Source organism: Prunus persica, chromosome G6 (genome assembly GCF_000346465.2).
Source record: "Prunus persica cultivar Lovell chromosome G6, Prunus_persica_NCBIv2, whole genome shotgun sequence".
In the NCBI taxonomy this organism is placed as follows: Eukaryota; Viridiplantae; Streptophyta; class Magnoliopsida; order Rosales; family Rosaceae; genus Prunus; species Prunus persica.
In genome coordinates this window covers 16,114,801-16,129,257 of record NC_034014.1, presented here as the reverse complement: position 1 = coordinate 16,129,257, position 14,457 = coordinate 16,114,801, and the positions used below count along the sequence as shown (strand labels likewise).

The following is a 14,457-nucleotide window of genomic DNA, read 5'->3' as shown; positions in this document are numbered from 1 at the left end:
CGTCTTTACATGCATAAATTAAATTAAATATACCCAACTTCAACAGAGAGACCGAATCAATTTCGATTTCTTATTAACTCGTCACATCCCCTCTTTCCACTCATTTCCCTCCCTCTCTCTCTGGACTCCTCTCTCTCTCTATAAAAAAGAAGCAGCAGCTTCTCAATAAACAAACCCCAAATTCCAAACCCATCTCCCATCTCTTTCTCTAAAAATAGAGGAATCCAATAAAATAGCTTGTTTTCTCTCTATTTGTATATTTTTTTGTGTTGTCGTGGTGAGGTGGCTAGGGTTTTGGGGTTTCGGTGTGGGTGGTTGTTGTGGTGGGGAGCGTGGTGAAGGGTGAATAAGGTGGACGAGTGAACGGTGGCTGGGATGGTTGTGGAGAATAGATCCCCAATGGTAGGATGGGTCGGCAAGGAGGAAAGAGAAAGAGACAATTTTTTGAAAAATAAAAATAAAAATAAATTATTATTAGACTTAATTTTTTGTTTTCAAATGCTTTGAAAAATTGAAAATAGTTATGGATTGTTGTAAAGTAGAATGGGTAAAGCCCACATAGTCAAAAGGTGAACAGTGATAATTGGGTAGAAACATCATTATGTCTTCTCTTTTATTCACGGGTGCCATTTAACATGCCTATAAATAGGCAACCCTCTTGCCTGCAAAGATATAGAGAAAACATTCAATGAAAAGATCAGGCTTCTATGCCCTCTCTCCATCTCAATTCTCTCCATAATCTCTTTAGTTTACAACACGTTATCAGCACGAATTCGCTTTCAAAAATACCAGTTGAATTCTCGGATGAATTCCATCTGCTTCAATACCTTTCTTTCTCAAATTTCCAGCTATCAACCTATCAACTGTAGCAGAGAGTATAGCCCTCTCTAAAACATGTCTACAAACATAGAGGAAGAAGAAAAGGCCACAAACCGATCAAGCAAAGGCATTCTGCGCAGCACTCAGACATGGAGGAATTGGATGAAAAACCGGTTTGAAGCTGAGTCTATGGAGAAGTCATAATAGCTAGAGTCCAGCTCAGTGGGTGTTACCTAGGCTACTAGATTGCCGTATTCAAGCAAGTTTCTGGAACATAGTTTTTGTCAAAGATCTGTAAGTCAGATCAGGCAAGTGGAACCAGTGGGTCTGAGGAAAAGAGATAAGTCCTCTGTTTTTCTTTATCCTATTTTATCTTTAATATTATATAATTATATTGATCATAAAAAGCAAGTAAAGGTGTACAAGAGGAACTTGTGCAGGTTCATGTTCATCCATTTTATTTACGAAATTATGGAGCAGACAAACATGAAGGCAGACTAGCACTATGGTTTGTCTCAACTTTTCTAGTTACATATATTAATGTAATCATATTATATTGTTTCCTATTTCCTCTAGTTTTGAGAGGAATTCCACCGAAAAAAAAGGGAGGCAATTCAAGTTGACAGCATATATATTATTTGATCGTGGTGTTGCTAAGAACCCACAAATAATTGTCGGTTTCACTCTTTTATATTTTTAGTGGTGGTTTTATTTCTACATTTATTTTATTTACTGTATGGTGTAGGTTTATTACCCATACAACAGTATCTATTTAAAAGGGTGGCGCGGGTTTATCGTCCACACCTTTACTTTTATTTAAATGTATGGAGCAGAATTAGTGCCCATACAAGCACGTTTACTTTATCGTAAATTTATTTTTACTTAAAGTATGATGTGGAATTAACCCTCATACTTTATGAATTTACTTGACTGCACATTTAATTTTATTTAAGGTATGGTGCGGGATTAATGTCCATACAACAAGCAATTTAATTTATGAATTTATTTTACCGCACATTTACATTTATTTAAAGTATGGTGCGGGTTTATCGTCCATACCAGTAATTTATTTACCAGCAATTTATTTTATGGATTAATTGTGTTGTATGATGAGTTTTCTTATAGTATGCAGATCAGGACCAGAAGTTCCTTGATCCTCATCATACAATTACATCAGGACTTGAAGATCCTTGATGATGATATTTGTAAACATGTGATTGGACTTGACGGTCCTTGATCCCTGACATGTAAATAAGGACCTGGGGTTCCTTAATGATGTAACAGTACCGTATTGGTTCATAGTGCCGTACACATGGATAATAACTGTATTGGCAAATGTACTGTACACATGAATAGATACGTATTCATGACTTGATGAATAGTACCGGATACATGAATAGTGACGTATACATAAATATTAACCATTTTGGGTAAACCGTCACTATACAAAAGGGAACCTGCAGTTCCTTAAACTCATGGATAAGCAATTAAATGAGATGCCAGAAGTTCCTCAAAATATGGACAATTATGTAAGGGCTTGAAGTCCAGAAATATGTACAGAAAATTGTAAAAATGTCCATACCATGAGAATATGTGATTTTAGCCCGAAATTCAAAATCTAAGGGGATTGAAAGTCCATACCATGAGAATATGTGATTTTGGCATGAAGTTCAAAATCTAACAGTGTTGAGAACCTAAAGTTCCAACAGTTAAATGGACAACCCTTGAGGTATTATTACAAATTGTGGTACACCACATATTTCTTTGGCATAAGAAAATGATGAATTTAATAAAGTTCGATTATGTTATAATCGACACCTCAAGGAAGAAATATATTTTGTGAATTCTGGTTGTTAAGAATACACCGTGAAATGGATAATATCAATATAAACCTCAAATGATGAATTGAGGCTCCCCACATATTTTGTTATATCTGGGCCGGAAGCACATGGATTCAAATATATGAGAAATCCCGAACTTGAGGTTGTGGGTATATAGTAGTTAATGCTCTTCACTACTATATTGCGAAATTATCGTGGCTTTTACTCAATTCATATTTCATGTCCATTTGAAAAGGGCGAATAAATTCTGAGTTTGTGTTTAGCCCAGGGCAAAAGTTTCGGGCTCCCATACGTTGAAATAGGAAATTTGGGAGAGTCGATGTGGTTATTTGAACATATAAGGCACAAGGTTCCAAACCGTCATTTTGAAAAGACATAAAAACCACAGGTGCAAATTTAAGAATGTGTGCAATTATTATAACAGGAAAGGAGCATACAACAGATAGATTTTTCCACCTGCAATGAAGGTGCAGGCCCTGTAAAATCTATAAAATTACATCATGTTCTGGAAGCCTCTGACGGAAGAGGACGACGCCTCTTAAGCTTAGCCATAAGCCTCTCGTGGTCTTCCAAAATTCTTTCATTGGAGACCTGCAGCATGTCTAGCCTTCTCAGTGTATCAACGGAGTACGAACTCACCAGTTTCAACAAGGAATTATTCTCTCCTTTAAGTTTCTCAACCTCCTGTTGAGACTCATGAAGCATCCTTTGAAGAGACGAATTTTCAGTTGTTAGCTTCTGAACCTCGTTTGCTCTAGCACGCAAACGATCAGCCATGTTAGAAACAGAAGCAGCACTCTGAATGCTAGAAGCCATTGAGTCATCAATAGCCTCTTCCTCAAACCTCCCTGTTAACAGTATTTCATCCATTGGAGTAATGAAATTCCTAGCTACTATGACAGCAGTAGCATCATTCATCATCACAGAATCATTAACTATGAGATGACGATTTTGGGATACAAAGGAGGGACGCCAAACTTTGGCGTCACTGGTTGTTGTGGGAGCATCATTTAAATTGAAATAATTTGGGCTGGAAGAAGAGGAAGCCATTTTAAGAAGGTTTCGAAGAAAGTCTTAGAAAAACTAAAGTTTCAGAAAATGAAGGAAGTTGAGTTGAAACGCAGTTGCTCCAATCAAGTCTTGCAAAGGCAATATCTATAGGAGGAAATATGGCTACAGTTTTCAGGATCCCAATATTATCTCAGATCCCCATATTCTCCTTTTCTTTTCCAGATTCCAAAACTTCACGCGGCCTCCATTAATATTTGTTGGCACTTTCGGCGTTTCCAAGTATTATTTTCGTCAAAGCCGATCTTGCTTTGCGGATTTCACGGAGCTACTTTTTCAAAAGTGCCCCAAGAATCTCGCAATTTTCCTATGGTTAATTTGAAATTCACCGGTTCTATCTATTCCTCTTATTTGTGTATAAATGTGTTACTAACAAAATTTTCTTTGCAGAAGACATCCAGTTTTCTCCATACCTAGTGATGCGATATCTACTTATTTTTCTTATCAGTGAGCACTCAATATGCCCGAGAAGCAAGACTATCTCTGATCATCCATTCAGGAAGCGAGACTATCCCTGATCACGTTTCCGCTACATCAGGAAACTGTGAAGGCGATCTTATGCTCTAATCTCCGGAAGTCCTTTTAGACTAGGAGAAATGAGAGCTTATTGTCTGCTCCCACCAGCTTCCTTCCCTGATTGCTTACCTTATCTTGCAATCAATATCACAATTTTTTTGCATTTTTTCTCTTTTTGTAACTCTCTGTTCATAAGAGATTTTATTTCTTTAGAATGAACATCTGAAGAAAGAATCCATGAAGTGATCATAACTCTGAGGGTTATTTGTTTTTGACAGAGAAAAGAGTTGTGATTTTGCTCTTGCAGGATATAACTAGATCATCAAGCGCTACATTATATTTACTGGGCCGATACGAGCTTGAATGATACTTGAGAAAAGTTTCTCCCACCTAAGGATGTAAGCAATATTTGTGTTATTTTATACTTATATACTTATTTGATATTTTATCTTGAAAGGTAAGCAAATGGGGAGATAAGTCCGTTCCAAAAGAATGGCTTGTATGTATCCATGAATTATTAACACAAATTTTACAGATTGCAAGTTGGATACATTGATAATACACTGCACATATTAAAATCCCATAAGAACAGAATATGGGTATAGCAGTGATCAATATGATACACGCTTGTTGCGTAGCAAATGATGTGGATTGAAGTCCCGAAAGGAAAATCCTTTAACATGTCAATATTGATATTGTGCACGCCTAATGCGTAGCAAATTATATGGGTTAAAGTCCCATAAATTAATTGACATGTATGTATTAATCTGTGGCATGCCTGCAGCATGACAGATGTATGAGTTCTGAATGTTCCAACTCCCAAAATGGAGATTTTCCACGCCCTATGTAAAATAACGCTCCATTGAAGGTTATAATCCACATTCTCACATAATAAAAACCCCCTGAAGTGGCTTGGGTACCCAAAAGCAAAGAAATGCTTATAATTGATGCATGCACATGCAAATGAGAATGGTGGGATCATGAATTGATGAATGACAATTTTTGGTTTTGGAGTAGCTACTCAAATCATCAATGGGCTGTGTTGATTGGAACCACGTTCAATTATTAAATGTCGACAATATCATTGGCCAAAATGGAATGAGGTAATTCCATTATAGATGAGAATGAACGTGAAAGAACAAACCCACAGTACGAACCCCAAAAGATGTTAATACTGAAAGTTATACTTGGGTGTTCGGAATAAAAGGGAATATACCTACTTTGTATGACACAATGTTTCTGGCAGAGACAAGGAATGTTGGGTCTTCTCCATATTTACAGATTCAATTGTGCCTCCTTATTGCACATTTACGGAGACCAACATGTTATCTTTAAGGGTTATTAAATGCACGAAGCATATCGCCAGAAGCGATTCCCTAAAGATGTATAAATAGCTGGGTAAAAGCTATATAATGTGTCATAAAGTTTAATCCCTTTAAACAAAATCCTTGAAAGGATTGAAATTGCATGAAGCAAGTCTGTAAAGGACATATGCCTAAAGCACAAAATCAGTACTCAATACTAATATGCATAAATTGCCTCAGTGAGTACATGGACTATAATGTGTTTGCAACACATTAAAGCTTCTGAAGAGTTCAAGAAATATTTGTCTCGACTTAAAGATCGAGCATTATGCCAACGAGATTCTCGCTTATACTAAGAAAGTATTGAAGCATTTTTATGAGGATTATCCGTTGGACACTTTCAGGATTTTCAGGGAAGTATATTGGACTGTACATCGTATTTTCCAGATAGAGCTCAACTCCATCACCATCATTTTGGGATGATGTGAGGCATATTTGATGCTATCTAAGCACAACACCATATACGGGCATATTTTTGAGTGAACTTATAAATAGCCCAAGTGTTATTAGATATGCGGACTCTGAAAATCTCTATGGTCGCTTACTGGAAAAAGCTAGTCATGAAGTTTTCAGGAGGAGATATTCATCGGGGGGGGGGAGCGTGCTGTCAATAAAGACCTTTTCACACTGTACTCTTTTTCCTTCGTCCAGGTTTTTATCCCACTGGGTTTTTCCTGGCAATGTTTTAACGAGGCAGTGTCGTACGCATGTCAATATACACAGAATTTTATGTTACACATGGTTATGTACTCTTTTTTCCTTCGACCAGTTTTTTGTCCCACTGGGTTTTTACTGGCAAGGTTTTTCTATACACATATCAAGGGTGACAGGACTAAGCACATATCACCAAAGTTTTTCTATACACACGAGCTCCAGAAGAGTCAAGAAATCAAAGTCAGACAAATCCGCTCAAGCGATAACCTGGCAGATCTCTTCACTAAATCATTGCCGAAATGTACATTCCAAAAGTTAGTGCATGGCATCGGCTTACGACAACTCTGCAAGAAATCAAGTTGGAGCATGCAAAATCAGGGGGAGCATTCAAGAGTCCTCTAACACAGGACATATGCGCATTGTACTCTTTTTCCTTCGACTAGGGTTTTTCCCCACCGAATTTTTCCAAGCAAGGTTTTAACGAGGCAACATGAGCGTATTACCTTTATGTCCCAAATAAAGTTGTACTCTTTTTCCTTCGCTTAGGTTTTTTCCCACTGGGTTTTTACAAGCAAGGTTTTAATGAGGCAACCAATCTAGGGACATGTGGTCTCCAAGAGGGAGTGTTGTAAAGTAGAATGGGTGAAGCCCACATAGTCAAAAGGTGAACAGTGATAATTGGGTAGAAACATCATTATGTCTTCTCTTTTATTCACGGGTGCCATTTAACATGCCTATAAATAGGCAACCCTCTTGCCTGCAAAGATATAGAGAAAACATTCAATGAAAAGATCAGGCTTCTATGCCCTCTCTCCATCTTAATTCTCTCCATAATCTCTTTAGTTTACAACATGGATATAGTTAAAGACATGTGTCAAATTTTTGAGGGGACGGTGAGTTAGCTATGATAGAGAGTTAGCTATGAAGGAAACCCATAACGCTTTCATTACAGGGCAAGCAAAGCAAAGTCTTGAGAGCTCAAAAACATCAATATGGAACCTGAAAGCAAGCCAAGTCTCTCTGAACTCAGCAGCACAGCAGCATTAGGAGATTACGTTCTGATATCAGAGGTTGGGGAAGGCTCTTTCTCCAGAGTGTGGAAAGCCGTGCACAGAGAAAGTGGGGAGGTGGTGGCTCTGAAGAAGGTCTTCCTCTCGCGGCTCAACAGGCGCCTCAAGAATTGCTTGGATTGCGAGATCAAATTCTTGTCCTCTATTTGCCACCCCAACGTCGTTCGTCTCCTCAAAGCTTTCCAGGTACTTGATCATCTCCTTTCTTTCAATTTCTTCGATTATTTTTAATTTTTAATTTTTTTTCCATATACCCATTTCATTAGTTTGGTTGAATCAGAGCAATATTGTAGGAAATTTGGAGTTTCTAAATTTCCATATTTTAGTGAAACTAGTTTTTAATGGCTAATCACGCTTCAACTTGTGCCGTCTGTCTTTTGATTTTTCTCTTGGTGATTGATTGATTTTTATGTGACTGGTGATTGGTTTAGTGGTCAATGTTATTTATAGGTTTTTACCTAAAATATTGAGGGATAATATTAGTAATTGGTTCCTCCATCCACCCGGTAGTAGCCGTGGTGATTTTTGAGTATGAAGGATTTATTACGCTTGCATTGTGAATGCAGAGAAGCCTTTGCCATATATTAAGGTTTTTTTTAATTTTTGGTTGGTTGTTGGATTGAATTTTACCCCCTCCAAGTAGGTTTTATTTTTCTCTCGCCTATGGATGATTGAAGTCTCAAACCTAAGTGCTGCCTGCCCCACTCCACCAGTTTCACATCTATGCTGGCTCTCCGGCCCTTAATCTCCTTCCACCATTCTGTTTCTTGATCTTCATCTTGTTAGATACCTCTTCATTCTATTTAGTTAAATTATCCTTTACAGCCCAAAGGACCTTTGCTAGAATTATCCTAAGAAATCCTTGGAAATTGGTTATTATCCCAGCAATCTTCAGTCTATCTACAGAACCTTCTAAAAGATATACAGCATTGGCATGTCACTAAACCACTATTTAAGATCCAAATATAATGGATAAGAAACCTAGAGGGGTGGATAGGTTTCTGTTGACATTCCTAAATACTGGCACACTAATTTGTTTTTTACAAATACAACAAAAATTCTCATCTCACATGAGTACTTTCTGATATACACGTGTTTGGATGCATACAAGGACATCTTGATCTTTGATTCAATTTTTTAGTCAAACTTTTAATGCAGAAGACCTAAGCAAGAAACATGGGTCGAGTCAGGATTCAACTGATTAGACTTAGACTTACTAACCTACTTGATTCTAGGACTGTTATGCACCATTATTGTCGTTGTCTACATGAGTAGTATAATGCCTCACGTAGATTTGAGTGATCCTCAATACACTCTTTCCAGCCTTCACTGTCATGAATCACTTACTTATCTTTTAAACATGTCCAGGCATGAGTAATTTATTTAAGAATATTGTACCGGTAACTGGCCCAAACCTCTCAAGTTCTATCACTAAGCATGTTTCATACAAACGTAAAAGTAGGCATGAGATCATCCTCTAAACACTAAACTACTTTCACAGCAGATTTTGAATGCAGGGGTTGTTCTTGAGGAATTCCATAATCACAACTCAACCATTTAGAACCCCAAATTCTCAATCTCTATCTTTTTGAATTTTCATAGAAGTTTGGAAGTGAACATGGGATTGTTCTCTAAACATCAAACTAGTTTCACAATATATTTTATGTGTAAGGACTGTAGTTGATCCAATTCCTAGTTTTGAGGGTATTTGATTACAGATTTTAACAAGGAACGCAAATTTTTTTATTCCTTATGTGTTAGTAAACGCCGGGTAAGTCATGAATTGGAATTGTTCCAATACCCATTCCTGATAAGTAAACATGCCATAACGGAATTCTGTAGATAGGGAAAAGGAAGCAGAAGAGAGTGAGATTATATAAATGAAGATATCCAGGCACCAAACCTTTTAACTGTTGGAAACCAGCGTGTTATTTGGCTATTATTTAGTGAGTTATTCATGTCTTCAACCCAGAATGAAGGTTGCATATTCCTGGTCCTGGAATTCTGCAATGGGGGAAATTTGGCAGCCTATATTCGGCAACATGGGAGAGTTCATGAACAGATCGCTAGGAAATTTATGCAGCAGCTTGGTAGCTTCTTATTTTCATTTTAATTTGTAATAAGGCTTTACACTGCTTCTACAGTCTGCATCTAATCAAATTCTTGTTGTACAGGGGCTGGTTTGGAAATACTACATTCTCACCACATCATGCATAGAGACTTAAAACCAGAGGTAAAAACAGGATTTTATAGGACAATGGCAACAAAAGTAAATTTTCCTATTTGTAGCCATTATTTTCTTTTGCCGGGGAAGTTATGGGTTATATGGGCCCTATGGTTGAATATCCACAGAAGATCAACTTTCAGTTCGCACCCGGGTGTTTGTCTCACAATGCTGGAGAAGCAAGAACCCAAGAGGACATTCTTAATCTGATTTTGATATTCACGATTATGAATCTTATTTGAACATGATTTTATTGAATTTTAAACTCATATATAAATCTACATTATAGGATCGGATTTTATGAATTGAATCTATATTGGTTGAACTTTGATCCTTACCTAATTCATTGCCCCCTTACGTGTAAATTGCATTAGTAGATTGGAGTGACCCTGTTTTTAAACTTCACCAATGGTTTCCACTCAACAACTAGGATTTGAAAAAAAAAAATTACCAAAAATTACTTCTAAATATTAACAGATTCTTTTGGGTTTGGAGTCTTCAAATTGGAAACTTCCATGTCTTTTTTTCTTGAAGCTTTTTGAAATTTCTAGTCTTAGTGATGTCTTGTCGCATAAAATGCTACTTCAGAATTTTACATGACAACTAATTGTTGTTCTGACAATGCTGTAATTTTCTAAAGTAGAGTAAAAAAGTTGCAATTTGTTTTCTGGTTTTCTACATAGTACCTGCAAATGCAGTGTTTTTCCTATGGTTTGCGCAACATCATAATTCTAAAATTTCCTGAATTCTTTTGTTTTGTTGGACTAGAACATTCTACTCTCTCGCAGTGACGATGATGCAGTGCTAAAGGTAGCTGATTTCGGTCTCTCAAGGTAACCTCTATCATAGAGGGACATATGTGGAAATTCATCCTGTAACCCTTTTTATTATATATTATTTACTATGATTTAAAGCAATTAAATTTGGAAGTTTCATTTTTTGCCTTTTCTTTTCTACTATGGACAGAAGTTTACATCCAGGTGATTATGCGGAGACAGTTTGTGGATCCCCATTATACATGGCACCTGAAGTTCTTCAGTTTGAAAGATATGATGGAAAGGTATGATCTTGTCCAGAGCTCATGCCATTTTCCCTTTTCAATCAGGATGAACAGAAATAAAGGTTTTGATTTTCATAGGTGGACATGTGGAGTGTTGGTGTAATTCTTTTTGAGCTTCTTAATGGTTGCCCTCCTTTTCCTGGTAGGACTAATGTTCAGGTATCAACGTACTACTTTTTGCCATACAAACTCCTTTAAACATGCTCGCTCAAATAGTGATAGATTTTTTACTTTCCAGGTGCTTAAGAACATCAAGTCATCTACATGTCTCCCTTTTGACCAACTCATCCTTTCTCGGTTGCATCCAGACTCTGTTGATATATGTTCAAAACTGTTGTCTCGAAATCCAGGTCTAGCATTATACCTTCCTCAATTTCTTATATTCTTATTGTACCCTTCACCAAAACTAGCTATATATTGCTTATCTGTTAGGACCAGGATTCTCTACCAGGTTGGGATTTTATCTGGTTATACCAGGGTATTAATTGTTCTATTCTTTAAGGAGTTTATGCATCTTCTCCAAGCGCTCAGTCTTTCAACCCTGCTGATACCTAGAGCTAAGATCAAATCCCATTACCTCTACAAATCAATTCTCTGAATGCATGTAAGGGTGAATAACCTCTAATTTTGACTTCGTACAAGGAAAACAAAATTATTATAAATAAAAAAACTCAATCTGTCCGACACCCAAATTTCCCACATCGAAACCCTATTTCAATTGTTGAGCCATTCAAATTTTTTTTTTTGTTTGACTCTAAACTGTTAATGTTAAGAAGAGCCGATAGATTGAAAACAGAAGATACCTGATGTGCCTAAATAACTACATAACGAAAAACTGTCATGGAATTCACTGCATTTAGATTCAAACTAAAGCTTTCCTCATTAGCCATCTAGAAGAACAGTTGCACGTTGAAGATGAGTGAAATTTTAGGGTATACAAGTAGAATTCGTAAAAGGTTTTCATTGTTTGAAGTTTCATTAGTAAAATTTTATTGAGTCTTACATATCAGGTTCAATACCTTGCTCTTGCATGTTGAGGATAATTGAGTGATTTGAATTTTGATTAAAGAAAATCAATATAGATGAGATTTTTGTATCTGCGCTTCCCAATTTCAGTTTATTGTCTATGTGAGCATAAAGTTGAAGTTTTATTCATTCGGTATTGTGGTTTTCATGGAGATGTAATGTAACCTAAAAATGTTGGTGAGACATTGGTTTGATGGTTCTAGCCATAGGGACCATGAATTTAGGTGATTTTTCTCTGTTATAGTTGTAGGGAAACAATATGGGAGGCTGAGTGTTCTCTTCAAGGTCAAGGAGGAGCATGAAAGAAGAGGATAAGGGCTGTGAGACAGTGCAAATGTCATTGTAGTCTTAACCGAAAATAAACTTAAACATTGCAGATATGGCACAATCCAAACCGTAGAAGATTCTGGTACATGGGTTAAAAGCATGGTATAACCATGTAGGATCCCAATCTGGTCGAGGCTCTTGGTCCTCTGTCTTTATGAGGAAGCCCCTGACTGATTGATGCATTATTGCAGTTCACCGCCTGTCTTTCCATGAATTTTATTCGCATAGGTTTTTCAAGGTTTTTGAGAAGAGTTGAGATGTAAAAACAATTATCGGAACTCAGATGCAGTTTGGAATCTATATAGAAAGTGCTTTTACTGATGAGTTTGATTCCCAAAAGGCGACAAGGCACCAGTTGAGATCAAGTTCCAAAAAGAAAAATTGTGTTAGAAGAGGTTTACTGACTGGGAACGTCAAGATCTTCAAGCTCCATCACTTTTCCATGGATCGTGATGTCTTTAGGCTCATTCCTTTTGTTTGGCCTTGAAAGGTGCATTTTTGCATTTTAGAGAACTGTTTTCGTAGTAACTCTGAGCTTAGAAGTTAGAATTGAATTTCAGAAAGTCTGCCTTGATTGTAATATCTTGAGTCATTTGGTTCCATAAAGGGCATGTTCATGATATTATAGAAATCCTCCTATGAAAGTGAGATTGCTCGAGTTCTACTTTTGTTGCTCCTCTTCTTGGATGCTCAAGACCAAAAGCATTAGTTAAAAGAGGTATTAATACGTAATATTGATTTTGCAAGCTTAGTTCTTCTTAGGTGTTTATTTTATTTAAGGATCCTATTTCATTCAATGAAACAAACGCTAACAGTTAGTTCTTTTTCATGTGGAAATTTTTACATTTCTCACTTCATATGCGCATTGCCTTTCCTTAGTCTGTCAATTTTCTATTATGTCTGAAGTTATTGATGTGTATGAGTTCATATCGTGTATTGGGGAACAAACAAAAAGGAAGACAAATCAGTCAATGAAATAATGTATGGAATTTCCGTTCTTTCTTTATGTAATTTTCACATTAAATGACGAAGAAAATTCTAGAGGAAGACTTATCAGAAAAGGAGATACATGTGCTCATAAATTAAAAAGGAAAATACATGTCCTCTTCCTTTGTTATGAGGAGTGGGACAAAGGTGGGTGTTTATAAGACTTGAGGAAGACTTTTACCAATCAATCAAGGTAGGCTAGAGGAAGACTTTTTTTTTTTTTTTGGGATCAAAACAAGTAACTTCATTCAATTGGGGAAAAACTTACAATGCACCAAACTTTGAAAGACCGAAGGGCAAAAATGTGGTCTCGTTAAAACCTTGTCATCAAAACCCCAAAGGGAAAATGCGGTCAAGAAAAAAGAGTACAACGGCCTTCCATAATAAACAAATAACAGACTAAGCCAATTCTAAATCATGTCGCAATCTTGCCACCAGTCAAGGTGGAGCAACGTCTTCCCAAAAGAACCTTGTGCTTTCCTTTAACCCAAACTGAGCAAGTGCATGGGCCATTCTATTGCCCAATTTAGGTTGATGCACCACATCTATTACTTCCTTGTCAACAAGCAAACGTCAAATATCCTCCACCACTCTACCAATGTTACCCCACCAATCCAACTAACCTTTGAGCCTAGACATTGCTTCTTTTGAGTCTGAAGCCACAACAAAACAGGTTAAACTTTTAAATCCCATCATCAGAAGGCCTTCACGTAACACCTCCAGCTTCGTACCTAGCACATCCAACCCCGGAGGCCCACTAGCCGTGAACCCACATAGAAAATTTACAGTGTAATCACAGCAACAACCCCCTCCCCGACCACTTCCATCCCTGCTAATAGCACCATCATAGTTGAGAATGAGAGTTTGGAGCGGTGGCTTAATCCATTGCACAGCTAAAGAAGCAGCCGATTTTTGCGGCCTCTCAACATTGGCTTTGAACAGAGCATGCATCTCCAGAGTGCTTTCCACGATCACATTCATATGTTGTTCACTCTTCCCATGCAATAGATCATTGCGAAGCTTCCGAAATGCCAAGCTCCACAGGCAAACGTCTCTAACTCAACTAGCGTCAACTTCTCAGCCGCCAAAGCAAACAAATCCGCAAAAGAGCCTCCTATAACTGTGATTCGTCATGCCAACTTCGTTCGTTTCCGTATAGTTGTTAAATAACCCGCACACTAGATCTTGTTCTTTAATGTAACCAACGGCAATAGACTAAACTAGCAAATATTAGAAAACTTAGAAACACACAAGAATTATACTGGTTCGGCAGAACTTTTGCCTATGTCCAGTTGTGATTTCTCTAGGTAGAGAAATCACCGCTCCTTTGATTAATAATAGAGATTACAGAACTTTTGCAACCCTAGAACTAATTTCAAAACTCTCGGCTGTCTCTGGCTGTTTTTTCCCCTTAAAATAAGCCTTGCCGCACCTTATTTATAGATATAGAGTTGGCTTACATGTCCTAAGGCTGATTGAATTCCTATTTCTATGTAGATTA

The 14,457-nt window shown here is 37.2% G+C and overlaps 1 protein-coding gene across 4 annotated transcripts; it reads left to right on the top strand.

The window, feature by feature from the left end:
* Window positions 7,048–12,806, top strand: LOC18787745 (serine/threonine-protein kinase ATG1t). Of its 4 annotated transcripts, none has more exons than XM_020567463.1 (8): window positions 7,048–7,518; window positions 9,305–9,422; window positions 9,507–9,565; window positions 10,325–10,389; window positions 10,523–10,616; window positions 10,695–10,775; window positions 10,855–10,966; window positions 12,161–12,806. In XM_020567463.1, the coding sequence occupies exons 1-8, from the start codon at window positions 7,255–7,257 to the stop codon at window positions 12,223–12,225; spliced, it is 858 nt and encodes a 285-aa protein (XP_020423052.1). In that variant the 5' UTR covers window positions 7,048–7,254; the 3' UTR covers window positions 12,226–12,806. The 4 variants fall into 4 exon arrangements, with proteins under 4 accessions (XP_020423052.1, XP_020423054.1, XP_007221210.1 ...); XM_020567465.1 differs by having other exon boundaries at window positions 12,020–12,806; XM_007221148.2 differs by having other exon boundaries at window positions 11,887–12,806.

Bases quoted from the DNA above. Each gene is read 5' to 3' on its own strand.
- LOC18787745 (XM_007221148.2), top strand. From the start codon at position 7,255: ATGGAACCTGAAAGCAAGCCAAGTCTCTCTGAACTCAGCAGCACAGCA. The intron at 9,423-9,506 runs GTAGCTTCTTAT...CTTGTTGTACAG, and splicing joins GAAATTTATGCAGCAGCTTG to GGGCTGGTTTGGAAATACTA. The intron at 10,967-11,886 runs GTCTAGCATTAT...TCTCTGTTATAG, and splicing joins ACTGTTGTCTCGAAATCCAG to TTGTAGGGAAACAATATGGG.